The 22,215-nt window shown below is 40.3% G+C and overlaps 1 protein-coding gene across 1 annotated transcript in view; it reads right to left on the reverse strand.

Annotated features, from left to right (window-relative positions):
• Positions 1 to 1,549: 1,549 nt before the first annotated feature.
• Positions 1,550 to 22,215, reverse strand: part of DOCK4 (dedicator of cytokinesis 4) — a 397,824-nt gene continuing 377,158 nt past the window's right edge. The window contains exons 42-52 of the mRNA XM_054692564.1: positions 19,609 to 19,785; positions 18,825 to 18,908; positions 15,639 to 15,758; positions 15,180 to 15,301; positions 14,734 to 14,854; positions 13,707 to 13,788; positions 13,425 to 13,534; positions 11,683 to 11,755; positions 9,849 to 9,962; positions 6,838 to 6,899; positions 1,550 to 4,074 (exon numbers count right to left, since the gene is read on the reverse strand). Coding sequence (XP_054548539.1) covers positions 3,643 to 4,074; positions 6,838 to 6,899; positions 9,849 to 9,962; positions 11,683 to 11,755; positions 13,425 to 13,534; positions 13,707 to 13,788; positions 14,734 to 14,854; positions 15,180 to 15,301; positions 15,639 to 15,758; positions 18,825 to 18,908; positions 19,609 to 19,785 — 1,497 coding nt within the window. The 3' untranslated portion in view covers positions 1,550 to 3,642. The remainder of the gene's footprint in view (positions 4,075 to 6,837; positions 6,900 to 9,848; positions 9,963 to 11,682; positions 11,756 to 13,424; positions 13,535 to 13,706; positions 13,789 to 14,733; positions 14,855 to 15,179; positions 15,302 to 15,638; positions 15,759 to 18,824; positions 18,909 to 19,608; positions 19,786 to 22,215) is intronic.

A 22,215-nucleotide genomic window follows, 5' to 3' on the forward strand; every position in this document is an offset into this window, starting at 1 on the left:
GGTGAAACACGTATGTTGAGGACTGAAAACATCTCCCCTATTTAGCATATGTCTACATGACCGTGACTTCACTAATCTAATGTTCATTAGCATAAATTTACTCTTCCAGCAATCTCTTGATCAGGCAAATCTTGATTGTTCACCAAAAACTTTTTAATAGGGCCATCAAATCAATAGTTTATAGCCTAAGGCTCTTCAAAGCCTTTCATTCAAAATTCTTGCCTTGTGTGTAGACCAACCCTAACAATGACATCATGATCTTACACAAACGTAAGGCCTGCTCATTGACTCATCCTAAACAAAATTTTTTAAATTTCAGTAAAATATGACCTTGCCTTTCCCATTTAAAGACCTACCACTACCAAAGGTCTGTTGAGGTGGTATTCTCCCGCATGGCTGTGAGCACTGGGCTCAGGCCTGGTTTGTCAACTAATTTTTTGATGATACTTGGGGAGCCAGCACTCAACAATGTGGAAAAATTAGACATTATATACTTGTAGAATAAGACAAAAGGACTCTGTAAAAATAATAGCTATGTTATGGAATTGGTATTGTCAAATTTTCAAAGCTTTATTCTTATTATGGGGGCAACACTTCTTTCAATCAATAACTAAGAATTCATTTTGGTGCAAGCTACTTTTTAAAGTATAAAGATCAAATAAAGGCAAAGCTGTGCAACTTGTTATTCTTTGTTGTGTTTTGTAGAACAATCAATAACAATCCAGAGGGAAGACTACTTAGGTAGGAAACAGAGCTATTCATAATGTAATTATACTTGTAGAATCGAAATACTTATGTGCTCAGCTGTAATGAAAATGATCCAAAAAGCTCTAAAATTACTTAGTTAATGTTAAGAAACAATCAGGAGGACATTGACAATGGCCTTTAAATGGGTTTTGGTATTTAATGGGACAGAGGCTGTAGACAATGGCTTGCTTAGCACTGAGTTACATAGATGTCATAAATCTAACACAGCTCTGACCCATCTCACAAAATTAAAAGCTCAGCTTCATTAACAGAGATCTTGTAGTCAATGGGTTTTGCAGTGTTTGTTTGTGAAGTACATTTTCTATTTTATGAAAATCATGGAGAAAAGCTGGAATGCAGATAGCTTATCACAGTGGACAAAAACAGCTCTCAACTATTCCTTTTACACCAGCCAGTTATCTGTTCTGTGTCATTTTCTAGTGCAAACAAACTTTGATAGTAGACTTGTTAAAATTGGGTCTGGTTAGGCCAATTCAAGGTCAGCCACACAGGTAAGTAAATGTTACCTTTTCTACTCATAGTAACCCATACTGTTGTTACCTTTACAACCTTTGTTCTCTATGGTACAAACTTTGGAGTGAATAGTATATCAACCAGGGTATAACAACAACAGTAAAAACAGGATCTGTCAACACAGAACTCTGAAAATTTTACTATAATATGACCAAAAGAGCAGGTAGTGACACACTGATAACAGGAATAAGTACAGAAATATTAAGATTAATTAGGTAATTTTATTTAATATTTACCATTCAGCAGCATCCAACAGGAACATCTGAGCTAACAGAATCTCTTGAAATGTTCTGCTATATAGCTGCTTCAGAAATACACACACATGATAAATTGAACTGTTCATTGCCAAAAAAAAGTTTTAATGGCTTCAAGAGCAAATAACACTGATTTATACTGTGCCCAAGCACTAGTCAACAAATCTATTAAATTACAGAGGAAAAGGAAATCAAAGAAGCTTTGTTATCTTATGCATGTCACCTTATTTAAATGGAAATCTTTACTTCTTTAAAGCAACAGAAACATGGAGCTCCACAGATATATTATGTATCTCTTATACATAATATATATGTTTTAAAGGATGTGATTACAAAGTGTTATCATCAAAAGCAAGTGCTAGTTCAGGAAATTTCCAAAACTTGCAAGATACAAAGCTAAAATTCATATGTTCCTTTTCTCACTTATGAATCCCTTCACTAAACATAAATATTTTAACATATATTAATTTTTTGACATTCAAAATTGTAAAGTCAAGATTGCAGAATTGTTAAAAGCACATATGTACAAATATTCTTTTTCGATACATAAAGTATTTGGCATAATTATAACAATCATACTGCATCCACAACTGTTTGCTTTTATTTGTACTTTTTTTACACATAATGGTATCTCTTATTAAAATTAACCAGTTATGTACAAAAATACTGAACATTTATTATAGAAAACCTCTATAACCAGCCTCAACAGCGTATACCTGCTGAATGGTTTCATTAAGAGAATATAAAAAAGTGGTCACTGCCTTCCAGTATGCTATCAACAAAAACAAACACGGTTAAACTAAAATGAGCTTCCCAACAAAAGAGGGAAAATATTTAACAGTATGATTTAAAATACAGTTCATATCTATTGTGAATTGAGTGTTATAAACAGTAAAGAAAAAACAGATACAAAATACATTACTACATACAAGGTGCTTTTTCACACTCCTACAACTGTGGCGTGAGCATCCTTATTTAGAGCTACGATGCTAGGTTGCAATTTTCAAGCAAGAGCAGTCTACAGCCATCCTCCTTCAACAAAAGGACAAAGGGGATCAGCTAAGATGACAAGCTCCACTGGTAAGAATGAAGAGTTCTGAGGAATTTATTTTGTGCAGGATTCCAAGTTAATGCCCTTGCCTTTTGACAGTCCTTTTGACATTTAATCATGCTAATATATTTTCTGTAAGATTTTTTTCCCTCCATTTACACTATTGATTTAATACTGTCCTGTATTGATTCCAGAATTCTTGTTAATGGGACACATTAATTTGCCTATTTAATACAGGGACACCTGTTCTCCTTCAATGACAAATTTTGCAGCAGAAACTATCAGGAAGGAAGCATAGGATTCAAGTAAACATTTCTCTTGGGTCTTTTGCTTAATCTACCAGATTAGAACTCTGAAAATAAAATGCACCTTGGAAAAAAAAAAAAATAGTGGTGTGAGGCTACTTGAAAGATTTACCAGCCTAATCACAAAATAGTTTTAAAGTGTGGACAGCTGTCAAATGTCCTCGGTCACCTTAAGTATTTTGTTTCAAGAACAAAACAACTTTTAGCCTCAGTCCCTGCAACCCCTGAAGTGTACTGTCTAACTAACTTCCTTTAACTTTTAATTTTGACATGCACTGGTCAGTCTGCTCATGGAAAGAGCTGGAAATCTCCTCATTTTCCAAAGTCTTCCAAAGCAAGGATCATTGTGTTAAAATGAACGTTGACTTCCTAAGCTCTGTTCAGAGTATCAAGTATTCCGTAAAAAGTATACAACATTATCACACGTTCAACAATATTGTATTGGTTTTAGGATTAAACTATGTAAAAAAAAAAGTGAACATAAAAATACAAAAGAAGTCTTAATTACTATTTACCACTTTCAAATGAAACATTTTAATGAAATTCAGCCATACTTCATGTAACAGCTGGCGTTTCAGATCAGTAACTGTGAATATTGTGCAATATTATATTAATAAGCAAGGTTTAATTCCATTCATTTAAAGACAAATCTGAGTAAGTTATTAAAGTGCCTAACTAAGTGTCTTCTCACGTTCATACTTACTCTCTTGTAAACGGCAAGGAATCCATTGCAGGTGAATAGAAAAGTGACTTATAACTGAGAGACTTTCCGAGGCAGGGGCCTGGGCCGTGGCCCGGGCTCAGTCCTTCTGGTCCCATTTTCCAGGGGGTTCGATCGCGCTGCCAGGGGCTTGGGGGGCAAGGCGGGGGGGTCGGAGGTGACAGGGATGGAAAGGCTGTGAGGTAGCGGGACCGGGCGCCGCAGAGTTCGCTCGTAGACACTGTATGGGGGTGGCGTTTTGCTCTCCTTGCGCACCGGCTCCTCGGGCCCGCTGTAGCTCGACCCAGACACGGGCGCTGACTGTTCATTCCCCTGATTTTCAAAGCCTGAGGTTTCCGACGTGCTACACCGGCTGAGCGAAGAAATCCCACTGCTGTAGCTGCCCGACAAGACTGGGGAATTGGAGATCAGTCCTGGGGAGTGATACTCCACTGGAGAGGGGGTGAAAGACTGAGCAGAGCTCTGCTCAAGATGGAAAAGGAGGAGGTAAGAGCGGAGACAAGGCAGTCACGAACATGGTTTATGGAAAAACTTACCCCTCTGGCCTCCCCTTTGCCCCGCCATACTTTGCAGCCCTAAGTCCCAGCGTCTTGGTATGTGATTGTATTTGGAGACCGGGATTTTTAAAAGGGTGATAACATTAAAATGAAGGCTTCATGGTGGGGTCTAACTCAGTGAGACTTGACCATGCAGGCACCAAAGAGGCATGCATGTAGGTGAAAGGACCGCTGAGGACACTCAGAAGGCTGCCTTCTGCAAGCCAAGGAGTGGAAACCTTCTGAGAAACCAAGCAATTGACGAGCTTGGTCTTGAACTTCTAGCCTCCAGAACTGTGAGAAAATTTGCTTTGGTTGAACCCAATGGGTCTGTGATGTTTTGTTATGGCAGCACTATTGGACTAATGATACATCCAGACTCAACTTTCTTGTCATTTGCACCACATTTGACATCTGAATTTAGACTACCAAAGTGGTGTTCTAAGAAAGGGGTCCTAAGAGATGCTCTGTGAAATGCCCTATGCTATCTTCTCCCTGTAGGACACTCAGAGCATATTAGCCTGTTAGTCTTGAAGAAACCTAAATGACTGTTCAGCCCCATGTTTTCTAAACTTATTTGACCATTTTTTTTTCCGTTTATCACATAATGATCTGTACAACTAATGTCATATGGAAGATACTTTGAGAATGCTGCCCTAGACTAACTTTAACTTGGTCTTTCTTTTTTACATAATGCTGATAGTCACATACCCTTTTTTTTTAGGATTTATTTTTTATTTATACAATAGCTGGGGTACAGGCCAGAGGCGCTGGAGGGTGAGAGGATTCACCAGAGACAGAGTGGGAGCAAAACAGGCAGACTGACCGAAGACACTGCTGAGGGGAGCAGCGGACAGGAGAGGTCTTTATTTAGCAGCAACTAAAATTATATACGGCCAATTAAAATACTCAAATTTACTGCTGCTGTCTTTATAAAAAAAAAAGTAGGTCTTAAGTTCAAAATAAGGCAAGTAAGCCCAGTCTTTAACTTCACTTAATTGTGGAAAAACCCTCCCAATTAAGGCAACAAATCACATTTGATGAAAGTAAAACAGTAACTTGGTAGCAGTGTGCCCTCTAATGTAACCCAGGAGGTACAACACACAAGCCAATTTCTCTTCCTTCAAATCCCTGTGGCTGCAAGGTTGCATGTAGCTGGTAAACACAAATCTGCAGTGATAGTATATACCATCTTCTAACAAGGACTGTTTGGTAGTGACTTGGCAAATTTTCAGCCCTTAGAAAATGATTGTTAAAAAAATAAGAACCTAAGATTTCTTATTGTCTAGCTACTACTCTGCAAAATCAGGATGAAAAACGCAGATGTTATTCCACAGCAACATGCTGGGAGTTCTTTTCCAGTCAGGGTAAATGTAAAGATGTGGAAACACCATGTTGCTTTCCTCCTCATTACATCAGGATGACGGTCTGTGGTTTCCAGAGCCAATGCAGTCACATGGACTTTATGATTAAGAGCTGCATTGCAGGATGACAACAAAACTAGCAAATAACTTGCACTCACTAGCAAATTTCCACATCCAAAATGTTGGCAAGTGCAAACAAAATCACACTTCTTTCCGATTTTCTCTATTTTGTTGGTTTTGTTTTTGAGCTTCTCAATTTATATCCACCACTATCCTTAGCAGCACAGATGCATCAGATCACAACCTGCCTGTGTTTGTAGAAGCTAATTTGTCTTTCTTTCACATCAGCTAGAAATAGCTCATCAAGAGAAAGGACATCAAGTGTGTGAACCCTGCATCATTCAGGTACAAAATCTCCTTTCAACACTCACTCCAGCCTTGTATTTGCCTCTGGGGCAGCAACTCTGAACACCAATTTGTATGTGACATCAATCCTTGCAGCTAGTTGGATTCAATTTGGACAGAGACTAAATATTATTCTTACCTTCATGAGGGATTTTTTGTTTAGAGATGTTTAATAACCTGTGACTACATAGCAAAGCAAATATCTGCCCTTTAACGTTTCACACTTTTTTTCTTCATTTTATTGCTCTGGTTTTCTTTTTTTTTCTTCTTCTTCTTCTTCTTTTTTTTTTTTTTTTTTGGTACCCTCGCTGGCAGCCGGGGAATGAACCGGCACTGCAGAGGCTGCGGGCAGCCTCACAGCCCAGCGCTCAACCACTGCACCACCAGGGGAGGGCCCCATTGCTCTGGTTTTCTTAACAAGTATATATCTCTAATGTAAATGTGAAAGTCTTGGTAAAAATATTTACAGAGAGAAAGTTGGGTTTAGCTTTGGCATTATTGGTGAGGCTGATGATAAAGGCAAAAAGGCACAGGAGAATATTTAGTAGATCTTAATAATTGCTATTTTTCAGTGTAAGTGCCCTTTAAAAAAATAGGTGTGCCTTGAACCAAAAACCAAGCTTAAAATATTAGGAGATACACTGGGACCATATGTCTTTCCTAACTGTCTATACACTCTATGATTTATATATTTTCTCTCACTGCCACCATTTGGAAAATAAGGCTGAGTAATCTGCAGTCAAATGGCTGCATTCATGGAGGCAGTTCCCCAAGGGAAAGCCAGGTGCTGTTTTCTCACCCATCTTTTCTACCCCTTGTTTGTGCAAATAATAGTGTATCTTGAGGTAACAGGGATAAGTCTTAGGGGAAAAAAGAATATGTGGCCAGTCTCTAGCTGCAGTCCAAAGAAAGGCCAGTACCTTCAATGGAGATCGCCCCGCAGGTGAGGGAGAGACTGATGTTGTGTGTCTTGCTGGTGAAGCTGTAAACAGAGAGAGAGAGATCATTTCAATTAAGAAAAACCAGGCAGTTGACTATTTGCAAGTGAGCTCTATGTGTAAAACCCATACAGATGATCTAATGTGTACAGACCTCCTAAGAAGGAGGATGAGGGAGAAACGTACTGATTATTGTTCAAAACAGATTCCTCACAAACCAAGACATGGGCTAATGACTGAAACATCACCAGTGCATGGATGATGCTTTAACCAAATTGACAGGGGCCCAACCTGGTACAACAACCTTTCTGTTTCCCCAAGACCAGATGCTTTTCCACTGCTTGATCCATTTCAAAAAGTGTTCAGGAGTGGAGGTGCCAGGGAGCAGTGTGCTTGGGAAACAACTGCTGACTTTGGCCTGTATAGCAATGGAGACACCAATGCCACTCAGGCAGTTTAGAATAGGTACATGGAAAATTTGACACCAACTGCTTCTTCCCATCCCAATACTGAAACAGAAAATTCTTGGTCTGGTCCATATAAGGGGGGAAAAGTTTTCCATTTCACCTCCTAATGCCAGTACTCAAGTTTTCCCTTTGTTCCTGGGGGTCTAGGGGATAGGGTGGGAGTTTGCTCTCTAGATTTCATCATCATCAAAATGCTCTGTTTCTCCCATTAGATTTTCAAGTCCTACATCCAGGACACAGCATGTGCCCTGGTGCTGCTGTGTGTGCTTATGGATCAATGCAGCTCGCTGAACACAACCACACGCGTGGCAAGTCTGCTGTGACAATCAACACGGCGAGTGGAAGCCAGATCTCCCATTCCCACCTACAGAGGCTTTGGTGAGTTCAGGGCTTGTTGCTCTGTGATGAGCTGCCATTCTCCCTGCTGTCACAGTGAGCTTAAGAGAATGACAGAAAGGCTGAAGGAAAGACAGACAGTTAGAGCTTCCCCCCGACAGTGACCACAGATGACATGAGGACAGACCACGAGAGCAATCAGTGCAGAAGGGAGGGCAGCCTGCCATGTTAGCCTGGGAGGGCCGAGCGAGCGCTGTGTCTGAGGGGCAGGGGCAGTAGGCCCCTCTCACACTGTGGGGTTTGCAGTCTCCCTCTCACACAATGGGGTGTTCATGGCATGTCCCAACACAAGTGTTAGTTCTTATATCCTTTCACTTGTCAAAGTTCATTATGGAAGAAAACCATGCATGTATAGAGAAGCAGGTCTTGGCTGGGAACTGTAATTCCTCCAGCACTGTGGCACACGGTTTCTTGCTGCATGGGACACTCTTTCTTGACTCCGGTGTTCACAGACACCACCACAGCAGCCCCCACACCCAGTGCGCCTTTAGAGATGATTCTCTGTAAGGCGTTCCCCATAGAGACGTAACACAGTTCTATTCAGCAGCCTTGTCTACAAGCTTGAATTGGCCCAAGAATCTAGCTACCTTTAATAAATATTGTTGTTCTTTTGAAAGCGTTTTTTTCAAGTTCCTAACTTTAGGGGTACAACCAGACTTATACTGGGGACTTCTGAATATATGATATATGTATGTCATAAATACAATAAAAATTACTGAGCTGGGCCTCGCCTGGTGGCGCAGCGGTTGAGCACTGGGCTGCGAAGCTGCCCGCAGCCTCTGTAGTGCCGGTTTGATCCCCGGCCACCAGCGAGGGTCCCACATGGCACATAGACCTCTCCTGCCGCGCCCACTGCTCCCCTCAGCAGTGTACTTCGGTCCTTCTGCCTGTTCTGCTCCCTGCTCTGGCTCTGGTGAATTCTCTCACCCTCCCACACTTCTGACTGTACCCAGTGCTTGTATGAATAAATAAATACATCTTAAAAAAAAAATTACTGAGCTGATAAGTCTTACTCTTTTACAGTCACACTGATATACTAATGTAGATATCCAATTAGGCTTATAATCACTCTTATTCTGTTTAAAGGTCTCCCATGCCTTTCAAAACCCATTGGTGACTTCTAGCTTTGGCATGTATAGAACAAACTGGGTAGCACATTTTCTTTTTAGAAAGGGAAAGTCAGGTTCTTTTCTTTAGTAGAAAAGAAAAGAGGTACTAAAAGCAGCAAATGAAACATGATAAAGCCAGAAAATTCCCTTAAGGAAATGGTGTAATATGTTCTCTTGCTTCAGGCCAACTGTATTTACTATATTTGTGAAGCTTCAAAACCACCCTAGACACAGGTAAGTGTTGAAAAGATTCTCCCAAGCACTAGTACAGGTAGAATGAGTAGAGACAAAAGGGGCCTGTTAATGCTATTAATTTACAAGGGTTCTCAAGAATAACTTTCAGGGGTTTTCAACATCTAGAAAGGTGTGGTAAAGTACAGATTCTAGGGCCTTTTCCCAGAAATACTCAAATTCTGATTTAGTAGGTCTCAGGTTAGCCTTAAAGAGAATTTGCTTCTACAAACCCCAACTCAGGGGATGCAGGGTCCTGAGTCAAGCCTTTGAGAAATATGAACCTTGAATACAAACTTCCCTAAACAACAGATAGATATGATTATTTATTAGATTTTATTATTTTAAATTAGTTAGTGGTTCCCCACAAATCAATCAAAGCTATAGTTAGTCAATTCCTACCCAGAGGCAAACTGAAGCCTTGGCATCAGTCCAGAATAAGACTGAAGAAAGTGGCAGTTAGTGGAAGCTGTTAGGAATGAGGTGGCTCAAATGAAGAACAGAGAAAATGCTAGCAGCCATTAAATTTAGAATACTCCCCAAAGTTTGAGGATGATGCCCAGCAGCGAGAACATAATATAAAATCTGAAAAGATTTTTAGGAATGACTTGCCATTTGACTTAGTGTAACAGAAGTTCAAGAAAGAGGGAGAAAATTGTTAATAAATGTTGCAGCTAGTAAGGTTTTTACCTCAGACGCCAATGCCTTTCTCTGAGGAATTCAGCACTAGTTGGAATAGTCAATTAAGTTATTTAATGAAAGTGATTGTTCAAATGCTTCAAATACCCACCAGTCTGTGTGGGTCTTGGAGGGACAGGGGGAGAGATAAGTTTCCCACTATCCGACATGTTCTTGGCTTCTTTCCCACTGTCCAGGCTCCAGCTGCTAGGGGTGGGATTCACAGCTGGAAGGGAACAACACAGCTAAAAACACATGGTCCACTTTGTTCTTTGAACACTTGAGATCTTAGAAGAAAGTCAGAATTATCCAGAATGGAAAAAAATTCAACTGGATTAAAAAAAAAAAAAAAACACCCAGAAGCCTCCTAAATATTTAATTGTCTATCTCACAGTTATAGTTGACATTTAATTGGATGATAGCATGTCTCTTTATTCCCCTCAAGCAGTAAAACAGTGCTACAAATCTCTACACTATAGAAACTTGTTGAAATTTATAACTGTGTTTAGATGCTAGATAACAGATGGAAGATGCTGTCACTGGACTATTTTAAAACTTAGTTTTTAGTGGAAATTTCTGGACAAGTGGCTCTCTAAAAGGGGGAAGGAAATGACATGCTATTTGGCAGAATTACTAGGAAAGAACAGGCACATCTTGCCATTCTGCTGATAAATTCTTTGAGGAGCGGACTGTTGTTGGTGAAATCCATAGATTATACTAGGGTATATCACCTAAAAAATATAATCTGGAATAATACTGAGAGCATCATTCCTTTCTTTGTAATCTGCCTGCCTCATGCTTCAGTAAGATGCAGAACAACCCTGTTAGGAACAAGGGCAAGACGCACAGGGTTATAAATAACCTTGATGCAATGAGGTTTACAAAAACGGTCCTGAGATAGTGTCAGTAGCTCGCTCCCTGTGCAGACACTGCCACCTGATGGGCATGTGTGGGATTTCAACATTTTTACAGGTAAATTGCCACGTTCATTGAATGAGAGGAAACTATGCCACTCTTAGACTTTTTATGTTTCTTTTAGATTTGCGGTCTTCTTTGGGAGAAAGAACAAGGGAAAATACCATATTCCCGAGTTCTCTAGATGAAGATCAATATTTGACTTGTAATACTAAAGCACAGTTTGTGTTTTATAAAATAATTTTGGACTGTCTGGCAAATTTCTATCTCCCAAGAAAAGTTTTAATGTTTCTTTGTTCTTTAAATGCCCTCATTAAGAACTAGATCTGTCATTTAAGTGCAATCCTCAGGGACATTTCATTAGGGACTCTTGATTCATTGACTTGGGGACCATTCCAATTTTGAGGTTTGACCCCAAGAGAGGCAAATGGGCGACTGACTGTAAGCCTCCACCCTGTAGCTGAGGAAGTCACAATAATCTACTCATCATCCTCTGCTTTGTAGCACCGACTGATGCTAATGGGCTATTAACTGGTATGCGTGTATTTGTTTCTCATTTTTCATGTGTGACCTTGCAACAGGACACACTCCATTATGCACTGGATTGCAATTCTTAAATAGTATTTGAATCACCACAAACAACAGATGAGCTGGCTGAATGAGCTTGGAAAGCGAAACAAAGGTGGGATGGAATCTGTCTGGGAAGGTGCTATTTTCATTGTGCTGAACACGTATCCTAATTGGCAACTTGGTTTCTGGAAACCCAGGAATTGCCTCAGTGACTCATTGAATGACACCAAAAATCATTAAACCGAGGAGTGCCTAACTTGCTCAGGTGCTGTTGTTAAGTTCTACAAGAAAAGTTTTTGGAGATTGCATGGTGAATGACCATTTGGTGAATCCCTTATAGAGCAAATTAATCCTGATGATTAAAGATCTTCCACACAGACACACAGGAGACTGGAGAAAATGAGGACAAAACAAACCCTTACCCACTCCAGGACTGATGAGAGGCCTGGCTTTATACCCACCTTTCTCAGGCGCAGAAAGATTTGGGTCACTACGTGGCAACGCCCCATCTCCGATATGATTAAACAGCAGCCTCTGCAAAGGTATGAGAGTCTTATTTTGATGATGTAATATGTTGAGATGTGAGACCTTTTTAACAATGAGGTGATTACCTCAGTACTGACACTTTTTGTTAAAAATAATTTTGCTATGGTATGAGCCTAGGAACAAAGAATCAATTATATTCAAGGAAAAAGAGAAGAGTCTTAGATTTGGAGGAAGACAACACAGTGTTTAAAAAGTTTGTATTAGATTTTTATATAAATATTAAAGTCTTTTTTGTAATAAAATGTAGGGAAAAATAAGTGGTAAGTATCAGGTAAGCTATGGTGCTCTTTTTAAATACAAATGCTAGACTGACAGTATGAAATGTGAGTGTGAGAAGAAATGCTGGCTCCAAAAAATCTCTAGTGAATGGACTTTAACTCCTTCAATTTAATTTCCTAGGTTAGGTTAAAAGAAATGAAAAGATCAATATCCTAAAATTTTCATCCACAAAAATGACAATTTTATATGGCTCCACATGATATATTAAAAGGAAAGCACCATGCTCTTCAAAGTAGCTGCAAGGGGTATTATTGAAATTTGGCCACATACACACTGCTTCAAATTTTACCCAAAGCAGAACACTCGAGAGACTAATCAAGGAAGGCTGTCAGAGTCCCCCCATGCCGTCAACATGCTCTCCTAGAGCAGATGGAACTGTTACATTCCCTTGCGACATCAGGTGACAAAGGGAAATAAAACTGGTTAGGTGGTTGAGTCAAACGCACTCAGAGGTAATTTCTGCGGGCGATCAGTGTTGTGCAGATGAGGTAGATATCCGGGGACTTTCGGGAAGATCACACAATCAGCAAAGATAAACCAATCAAGCCAAATCCCACTCGCTCTCATCCATTTCCAGATGCAGCTACAGCCTTCTGCCAGGATGGTGTAGAAAAACAGAGAAATTAGCTAGAGTACAAATATCTATTTTCCCCATGCCTAAATATTCATTCCCAGATAATCAGTACAACTTGGGACTACATTTGAATTGTCCCTTTGAAACTTTGAAACCACCCTTCAAAGCCCTTGGAGTACCAGGGGCCCAAACCTCTGGCACTGCCCTCACTGGGACCGAGAGGGAGTTACTTCAAAACCACGTAGGAGGTTATGGGCCATGTCCCTTACTCCTGAGGCGTGCAAGGAAAGCCCAAGGACTCAGTTGCTTTCCCCTCAACATATTAAAGGAGAAAGGTACAGGCCAACAGAAATGTCCCCAGCATGCTGGGGGACCTCAGAAAGGAACTGCAGCTCTCTAACTTGTAGAGGCAAAAAGAAAGCCCACTAGGCTGAGCATGCATCTCTTCAAGGGTCTTCTGCTAATACAAGAGGTTCCAAAGTTCTGTGCCCTACACATCCAAGCATACATGCACACACATACACCCCGAGGCATTCATTCAATACCCCTTGTAATGTTTAAGCAGCAGCAATGAAATATTAGATTAAGGAGGGTAAAATAATTTTCCATTTCTCTTTCAGCTTTCTGGCCCAGGCAACAAGCCCACATATCCCTAGCAGCAGGCACTGAACACTGCACGCTTCACCCAGAAGGACTGGTGGTCTACCAGCTGGGGTGGCCCCTGGCAGCTGCAGTGTGCTTCAGCAGAGATGGAAGCCACTCTAGACTTTTAAGTTTTCCGCGCTCTCCACCCCACAAGACTACCTGAGAAGGCTCCACAGGTGTTGGATAGATGGCACTGCATGGTCTCTCTCTTGGGGACAGGCAAGAGTTTTCTCTGGAATGTTTGTGTTTGTCAGACAACAAGGGAGAAGCTGGGGAGAGAAGGAAAGAAAGGATCATTTCCATGGTGGTGAAGGATCATTTCCATGGTGGTGGCACTGGACCTATTTGGAGGACAGCCCCATTGCAGCAGCTGAAGCCACGGCTGCCAGGGCTGGAAAGTGTCCTGGGGACCCTCAGTCTACTATACCCCCTGGTACTGACCTCTGGCACTTGATGGAGCAGAACTTGTCACATTAGGCGAAGCAGAGTGAGTAGAACTCAAGCTTGAGGTAGATGGACTTGGCTGCAAAAACAGGGCGTCGTTATCATACATGTTTAGCGGCTCCCGACAACACTGGCATCATTGAAACAAAATCACTAACTTTTTTTCAACTTAGCAAAAAATTAAAAAGGTCATTTAGATATGTATAAAAATTTTACTCAGCCCAATAAGAAGGCCTGTCTGAGTTAATCAGGAATCCAACATTTTGACTCCTGCCAAAGGAATGCATTTGTGAGAATTTCAGCTACATGCTGTGACTGGCATGCTTTCCCTGACCAGAGCACAGCAGGACAATCCCCAGCCTGGGGCATGTAAACAGGTGAGTGCATCTCAAAGGCAGAGAATATACCTTTTCTTTTTCTTCAAAACTGTGTTTCAAGCATAAATTTTGCAAGATGTATATACCCCTTTGTCAAAGAAAGTAGTGAGGAGAATTTCAACCTAGTCTGTATTATTATAAATGCTGCATTACTAAATGTACATTTTTTTGTTCCAAGCAATATATTGACTCTAAAGTCCCTGAAAATTGTATTTTTTCTTTCATAAAAAATATTACTGAAAACTGAACATACATGACTAGAGGGATCTTATGGATCCCGAAACCATGTTTTCTTGAAGGAAAAAAAGCTACTTAGAAATGCTAAGAGGCATTTCGTATATAGGGACAAGCTCCATGAGTTCTGGACTGACAGCCCAAATCAGAGGTGGGTGTCAGCCTTCAGTCCTGCCCAGCCTGCCGGGGCCACTCCAGGGCTTGCTCTTGTTGCCTTAAAGAAGATGGGGTGGTGTGGAGAGAAAAAGCTTTGTAAACTCCAGAGACTGGGAAAGCAATACGGGTGTTTGAAGATTTGTCCTTAAGTCAAATTCTTGCTCGTAGTCTGTTCATTAGCAGAGCAGAGTGAACAGAAACTCAAGATTGAGACAGAAAAGGAATGAACACAACCAGACAAAAAGCTAATCAAGTACCTGCATGTTAAAGACTTCATCAGAGCTTTCTGATTGCCCTGTAATATTGCTTACTTCAGCAGAAGCTTGTGAGGACAGTGAGGAGGAAGAATACCGGTTGACAGCTGGGTAACTTAATGGGCTGTTTTGGGGGGAAAAGAAATGTCGTTAGCTCAGTCTCTGAATTGCACTTTATCACATGCTGGCATGGTATAAAACCAAAGGAAAAAAATTTGCATCCCATTTTGTTGTCTCCTGTTTGCCTCAATACAATCAAATGTTTGAGTCTATTTATTTCTCATGCTGTTGCTGTTTTACCAGTGGCAGATGTCTGCAACTGCCTCGCGGGTTAATTATTTCATTAAGAAATAGCGTATTTGACAAATCTTGCCATAAAGAATGAGAAAATCATTCCAGATCATCTTGTGGGGATGCCAAATTGTAAGATAATTCAGAATATGACTTACCTGCGTCTAGGAATTACCCTGGTGCCATCTGGACTCATGGAAGGAGGTGCTGAGTTTCTACACACGCGTGGGCTTCCATTAGGGAAATGGACAGGGCTGGCTTGTATGCAAGCAGAGAACTCCTACAGATGTAGTAAAAAAAAATATTTTAGAAATTATATGGGCAAAGTAATTATCAAGATATATTGGTATACTAGATAGGCATGCAAGCTTTACACAGGGACCTATTAAGGTAAGTTACAGTATCATGCTTTCTCTCCCTTAGTGTTTTGTTTTCATAAAAGGTGAACCTGGCAAATAGAAACTGATGCAATTTTAAGATTGGAGGACTCTTTGGTAAAATGGTGCAGTTTGATAGAAAAACCAAAAGATGGCACTCTTGGATGCTTTCTCCAGCTTTTAACAAAAAGCTAAAGGCAGTGGTCAGAGTGCCCCCCCATGGAAACTTGGTGTACATACCTGTATCCCTAAACTGGACTTCATCACAAAGAACTGGTCGATCAGCTTTTTGTGAAGGGGTCTCATGTCTTGAGGCACAAACTTCTCATGCACTGCCAGACCAAATTCCAAAATCTGTGCCTTGGTAATAAATAATGTAAGGAAAAATTCACATCAATGAATACTTCCACAACTACAGTGCCAGGAATCAAGCATTGTGCCGTGTATTTGCATGCATCATTGCTAATCTTCTCAATCTGACAAGATAGAAACAATCCTTAATTTACAGGAGAGCACACTGAAGATCAGGAAAATTCTGCATGGAGGAAAAGACATGCGAGGATTTGGAGGTAGGTCTCTGATCCAAAGACTTGATTTTCCTACAGCTCCAAGTTTCCTTCCCATGTGTTTTAGGTCTATAATAACAACCCTTCCAAAGAGTTGTGTATCCCTTTGGTCCCCTCCTGTACTCCCAGGATGGGATAGTAAAAGCTGACAGGAGTTGCCTCCCCTTAATGGGGTCAGGCAGTTCTCTCCAAGGGATCTCTTGTCTGCATGGCACCCTCTTTGCCAGGTTACCCTTCTATCTTCCATCAGGTTCTTCTTTTCCCATTAATCCCTCCTTCAGATTTTCAAAATCTCTTAAGGGGGAAGGAAAAAGTGAAAAAGAATTTTTTTTCACAAGGTACATATCAGTTACTATGTACCTTGTGTTGGTTAAAAAATAATTATTCTCCTTCAATTATCACAACACAAAAGGAACTGCTCCTTCTTTTAAAAATGTTTCCTTCTGTGAGGACCCAATCAGAGGAGCATAAACATTCAAGTTGCCTTTGTACAACTATCAATAGTGCTTAATCCCTTTGATTTGAGTAAAGGCATTCTTTTACAATTTTTAAAAATGCCGCCTGCTGGGCCTCCCCTGGTGGCACAGCGGTTGAGCTCTGGGTTGAGAAGCAGCCCACAGCCTCTGCACCACAGGTTCGATCCCCGGCTGCCAGGCGAGGTTCCCACATGGCGGGCAGACCTCTCCTGCCGCCCGCTGCCCCCCTCAGCAGTGTACTTCGTCAGTCTGCCTGTTCTGTTCCCTGCTCTGGTGAATTCTCTCACCCTCCCACATTTCTGACTGTACCCAGTGCTTGTATAAATAAATAAATAAATATTTGGGAAAAAAATGCCCCATGCTAAAGTGGTCAAAACAACAAATTCCAAGGCGGGGGGAGGACTAATCACAAATTGTCTTTTATCTACAGTCTGTGAAGAGTCAAGATTGAAAGCTGGGGTCAAACAGGATTGACCCTGATGGGTGAGAACATTCAGCACCTTCCCTAAGAGAACAGAGGTGCAACTCCCAAATACTGCCAGCACATTTGCATAAAGATAAAAATACCTTGCAATAAACAAGGACCCCTTTGAAAGCAGTAGTCTGAAGAGTATGTCTGGAGAGCAAAGGAAGAGTGGAGTCGCTGCGATGAGGGGACACAGGGAGGGAGGTGTCCCAGGCTTCTCTACTTTAAATACCAGCAGCTGGGGGACCTCCCTTTTGTCTGCATAATGTTGCACGGGGTCTTCTTTGGGAAGTAGGGAAATTAGGATGCTGATTGTTAGGATGCTGATTGGGGCATATCCCTGGGGATTACTGCTTGGGGTTGGGTGGCAGAAGCAGGGCTTGGTGAAGAAGTTGAGCTGGAAGTGGAGTTGCCTGGGGGTCCAATCAACCTTTTCCAACCCCAGGAGTGCTCTGGACCTTTAACAATCTAGCAGAGTTGTGCTGCACTGGGCCCAAAAGGCCAGGTTTTCTAGCGCTTTCTCAGTCATTGGATGTGGGTCATCCGGGAAGCTCAGACAACCACTCTCTGTAAGTCAGACAATGCCTACAGGATGAGAGCCAGATGTGTCTGTGGAGGGCTCTATTCCCAGCAGCTGGGGCAGTAAGCGCTTTCCAGAAGGAGCACTGTGGCAGTGCAACTTCATGTCTTCCAAAGAGTTTATCTGAGCCACTTCACAGAGGCCCAGGGGAGAATGGTGCCCTCTGTAGCCCAGCCCTCCACTACAGTTGCCCATAGACATGCTGCAACCTGCTCCAGGTCAGTAGGCAGCACTGTGCTGCTTATCCTGTACCAGAGATCTAATGTGTCCTAGGCGTACACCTCTTCAAGGCCCCATGAACATAATCAGGAAAGGTATGGAGGAAATAAAGGTTCTCAATTTTTTTTCCTTGAAAGGCTTCCAGGTCCTGAGTTACCATTTTAATTTTGGGAAAGAATTCCAACTGAATACAGTGATGAGTCCTAGGGTGAGTCAGATCACTGATAAGAGACTCTGCTCAGGTGAAACACAGTTTTTAAAAATTTCCATAATCCTAAATACTGGATAGCCAAACCTACTGACTTCTAATATCTATTTCCTTGCAGGCCAACCTCAGGTAACTCCTTTTTCTTTTCCAGAAGGTGCACAACTGTTCTGGATGTCCATGTTCAGCCAGACACAACCCCATATTTTTCTAATCCAAGATTGCATGTTTATTAATATGGTATTATCAAGTGGGAAAAGTTGTCTTTGTCAGATTTTATCATTGCATATTCTACTTTTTTCGGTGTATTGAAAGTATTTCCTATTTAACACAGACTTCTAATGATAACATCTCCTGAGAGGTTTCCAGACCATTTTCAGATCATGAACTACCAACAGAGACATAAGAGCCAAGAGATTACTGACTCCTCTTCATATTTGATGGAACCAAATAAATAAAAATAAACTATACTTTCTGGGAGTAAAAATGAGATGGTATCTAATTTTGTCTATCATATAATCTATTGGTTTAGTCTGTAAAACATGACCAGTTTTAAAGCAGTCAATGATTGTCCACATCCTTATAACATTTAAGATATTCCTTCCTTCCTTCCTTTATCTGTTCATTTAGTTTGTGTTGCACTGACTGACTAGAGCTTGAAAATTTGGCATCAAGTCTAAGGTATGTCTTTAGGGAGGAATCATTCCAAAAACAGTCCAAGAGCACATGGAGTTGTTATAAATGGCTGCCATAGTCTACTCAAAGTGTAGGAATTAACAAGTTAGGTTATGTAATACATGAATCTAACTCCTGACTCTCAGTTTCAGATAGGTCAGTGATACAAAACCACATAGAAGGTCCCTGAATAAGCAAGCATTTATCTAGGAAGGGAAAGTGGGGGATTGGCTCCTTACCTGCTCAAGCATCAGCTCTCTTAACCGTGCAATTTTCTCTCCATCCTCAGGGTGACTTAAGATATAGTCTTTGACAAAGAATGCCTAGTAGGAGATAGAATAGATATTCACTCCATGAGAGTTACAAAGGAAGTGAAGGAAATTGTCTTTAAAACCATGGCATCTTTAAAGAAATGATACCATTAAAAACCACATTTGGGGTAAATGCAGTGAGTGTTTCCTGGTGGCTGATCATAGTGAGAACAGAAGGAAAGGACTATTAAAAGGAGATCAGATAAGTGTCACTGGTAACACAAATAAGCAAATAGCAAATTCACATGAGTAAGATTTATGGCATTATATCCAGAAAATGCACTGATACAGTGCCATCAAGATGGTAGCCTCATCATCCAAGTTATTGTGCCTTTTTCTTTGAAACTAAGAAGGCAGAAGAGAATTCACTTTTTAAGTGGATCTTCTAAATGAAATGAGACTTCTGTATGCCCATGAACATTTTTAGTCAGGTAAATGATTTCAGATATGCCATTTATTAAACAATGCTGATACACTCACTACACCTTAATTCATTCAAGAAAAACCATCTTTATCCTCAAAATATCACATCTTTGGAAATGGAATAAATGTGTCTCATAAATGACTATTTGCTTCATTTAAAAATGACCTTGTGCCAATTGTAGCCTGAATTTAGCATGCTGACATGTATAAATATTTTGAAAAAAATATTTCTGAAACCCAAAGAAATGACATCTGAAAAATCCCTTTTCAAACAATACCTACTCCTTACCTCTTGATACCTGGAAACTCCACCATTAACTGCAGCATCTATGACGCCATTCAGGCACATGGTCAGGGGATTAATATTCTGCATCTGTCTGGTTTGACACTGACTTATCAGAGTTTTCAGCTGCTGATTTTTATTTTCCAACACCTCAATTGCATTTTCCAGAGGACTCATTTCTACCTGTGAAGCAAATGAGTATAAATATATATTGGATTTTGTGACATTCAGAAGAACGAAAAAGTAGATTATCCATGTTCTGAATTACGTGCTTCCCCCTTCGCTCCCATCAATATCTCTACTAGGGTCTATCCAGTAGAACAGATAGGGAAGTAAGACAAATTAGTTGTTCATTAGGAAAGTCTGGAAAGAGAAGGTGATTATACTTGTTGGCAGACATATGGTTTCAATAATTGACAATCACCAATTATATATTAACACTGCAACAATCAACTTAATCCTTAAAAGAAAACCCAAGCATCTTATGTCTTCCAAAATCACCTCTTTTTCTTTTGAAGGGCTAAATATTCACGGCCCTGCATATTATTATCACCTTCTAGCTGCTTATTTGATGCAAAGCACTGTGATACAAAGATTCATTTGCAGAATTCTGGTGTCAAGGAGCTTTCAGCCCACTTGGGAAGATGGGACATGTGCACATACAGACCCTGTATGAATCTATAATAGCACCATAAGGTGACACAGGATGTCACACAGTTGGGAGTTATAGAAAATAATCATATATGCTGCAGGATCTAATTGTTGAAGGAGAGCCAAACAATCATAATGAGATAAAAATTCTGGGTTGTGTGGGAGAACCTAATTGTGAAAATGATGAGAATACTCTTGAATGGCATTGTTATTGTCAATGACATTCCCTAGGAAGAGAAGGTGTATAAAGCTCTCAGCTGTAAACAGTAAGTATATTAAAATATGCTTTTCTTTCAGTTAAGAAATGAAGTTGTCTTGCTGAAAAAAGAAACAAAAAGCCTCTAGATCTAACTGCCAATTTACAAAAAAATACAGGGACAAAGAAATAGGTTAAATAACCCGAATGCTTCTCACTTTGCAAAATCCAACTGAAGGAAAACACTTCAGGATAGATGCAGCCTGGTTTCTTCAACAACACCCCCAAAAAACTGCAAGGGGGCTCCCTGGTGGTGCAAGGGGTTAAGACACAACCTATGAAGCTGACCGCAGACTCTGCAGCAAGAGTTTGATCCCCGGCCAGGGAGAAACCCATATGGCACAGCAGACCTCTCCTGATTCTCCCGCTCCTCCCCTCAGCAGTGTATTTCAGTCAGTCTACCTGTTCTGTTCCCCACTCTGTCTCTGGTGAATCCTCTCACCCCCCGCATAAATAAATAAATCTTTAAATAAATCTTTAAATAAATAAATAAATAAATAAATAAATAAATAATGTATTTAAAAAAAAAAAAAACTGCAGGAAAAACAAGTTATTCATAGGGACCTAAAAATCAGGAAAGAACCTATGAAATCATTTCAATCAATTGCAGTGTATGACTTTTACTTGCATCTAGATTCAAATGACAAAAATCTGAAGTAAAAAGATTGGGTGAAGTGTGTGAATGAATTGGATATTTTATGATCAAAGAAAAAGTTAATTTTTTTAGATGGGATATAGTATGAGTTTTTTGTTAATATACATATTGAAATATTTATAGATGAAATATGATGTCTGTGATTTACTTCAAATAGTCCAGTGTGAAGGGGAATGGATAGAGATGCAGATGGAAACTGGCCTTTTTGATAGTTGAAGTAAAATAAAGGACACCCAGGTTCACTGTACAGTTTCCTTTTATGCTATCAGTGAAATTTTAAAAAGGACAGAAGTGATTGCAGGGGGTCAGGGTAGAAGCAGGCAACCTTTTAGGAAACAGAAATCAGGCACTAGATGGTGCTATCAGTGGTGGGCGTGAGGCGTGGTTAGATTCTGGGTATATTTTGAAACAGAAAATAGAGGCCTATGATTTTCTGAAGGCTGTGAGGTATGACAATCTCATCTTTAGCTGGAATTTTTAATATGTTTGTCTTGTTTAAACATTTTTTAGTTTACTTTTCGACCAATCAAAAATAAAGATTTCTTTTTGGTTTGTTTTGAAAACAAAACAACTATTGAGGAAACAGTAACTGAAAACCATTTTTGTCTTTGAACAAATGGGCTAATATACGATGGGGCTATGATTTAGAAAACCAAGGGCCATAAACTCATCTGAAACTTTTGGTGCTCGATGTTTCAGAATTCAGAACTTTACAGATTTCAGGTGTTAGGGTACAAATAGTGTATCAGGTAATTCCCAAGCTGGTTCTGGGGAAGTTCCCTTTAATGAAATGCATTGATACTTCTGCAGTAAAACACAGGAACATTCACACCAAGTTAAAGGTGGTTGTACATCAGAGAAGGCTAGGTTTATAAATAAAATTGAGTCTTGATGCCCAATTTATGAAAAACCTTTTGGTTTTCAAGAATATTTCAGATTTTGGCATTGCACATAAGGAATTTCAATTCAGTCTGGCATACATTTATTGAGTACCTATTATGTGCCCTCGATCTTGATGACCTTCTACAGTAGGAATTAAAGCAGTAAATCA

The sequence above is a fragment of the Talpa occidentalis genome, unplaced genomic scaffold (assembly GCF_014898055.3).
Source record: "Talpa occidentalis isolate TD23 unplaced genomic scaffold, MPIMG_talOcc4v2.1, whole genome shotgun sequence".
NCBI classification, from domain to species: Eukaryota; Metazoa; Chordata; class Mammalia; order Eulipotyphla; family Talpidae; genus Talpa; species Talpa occidentalis.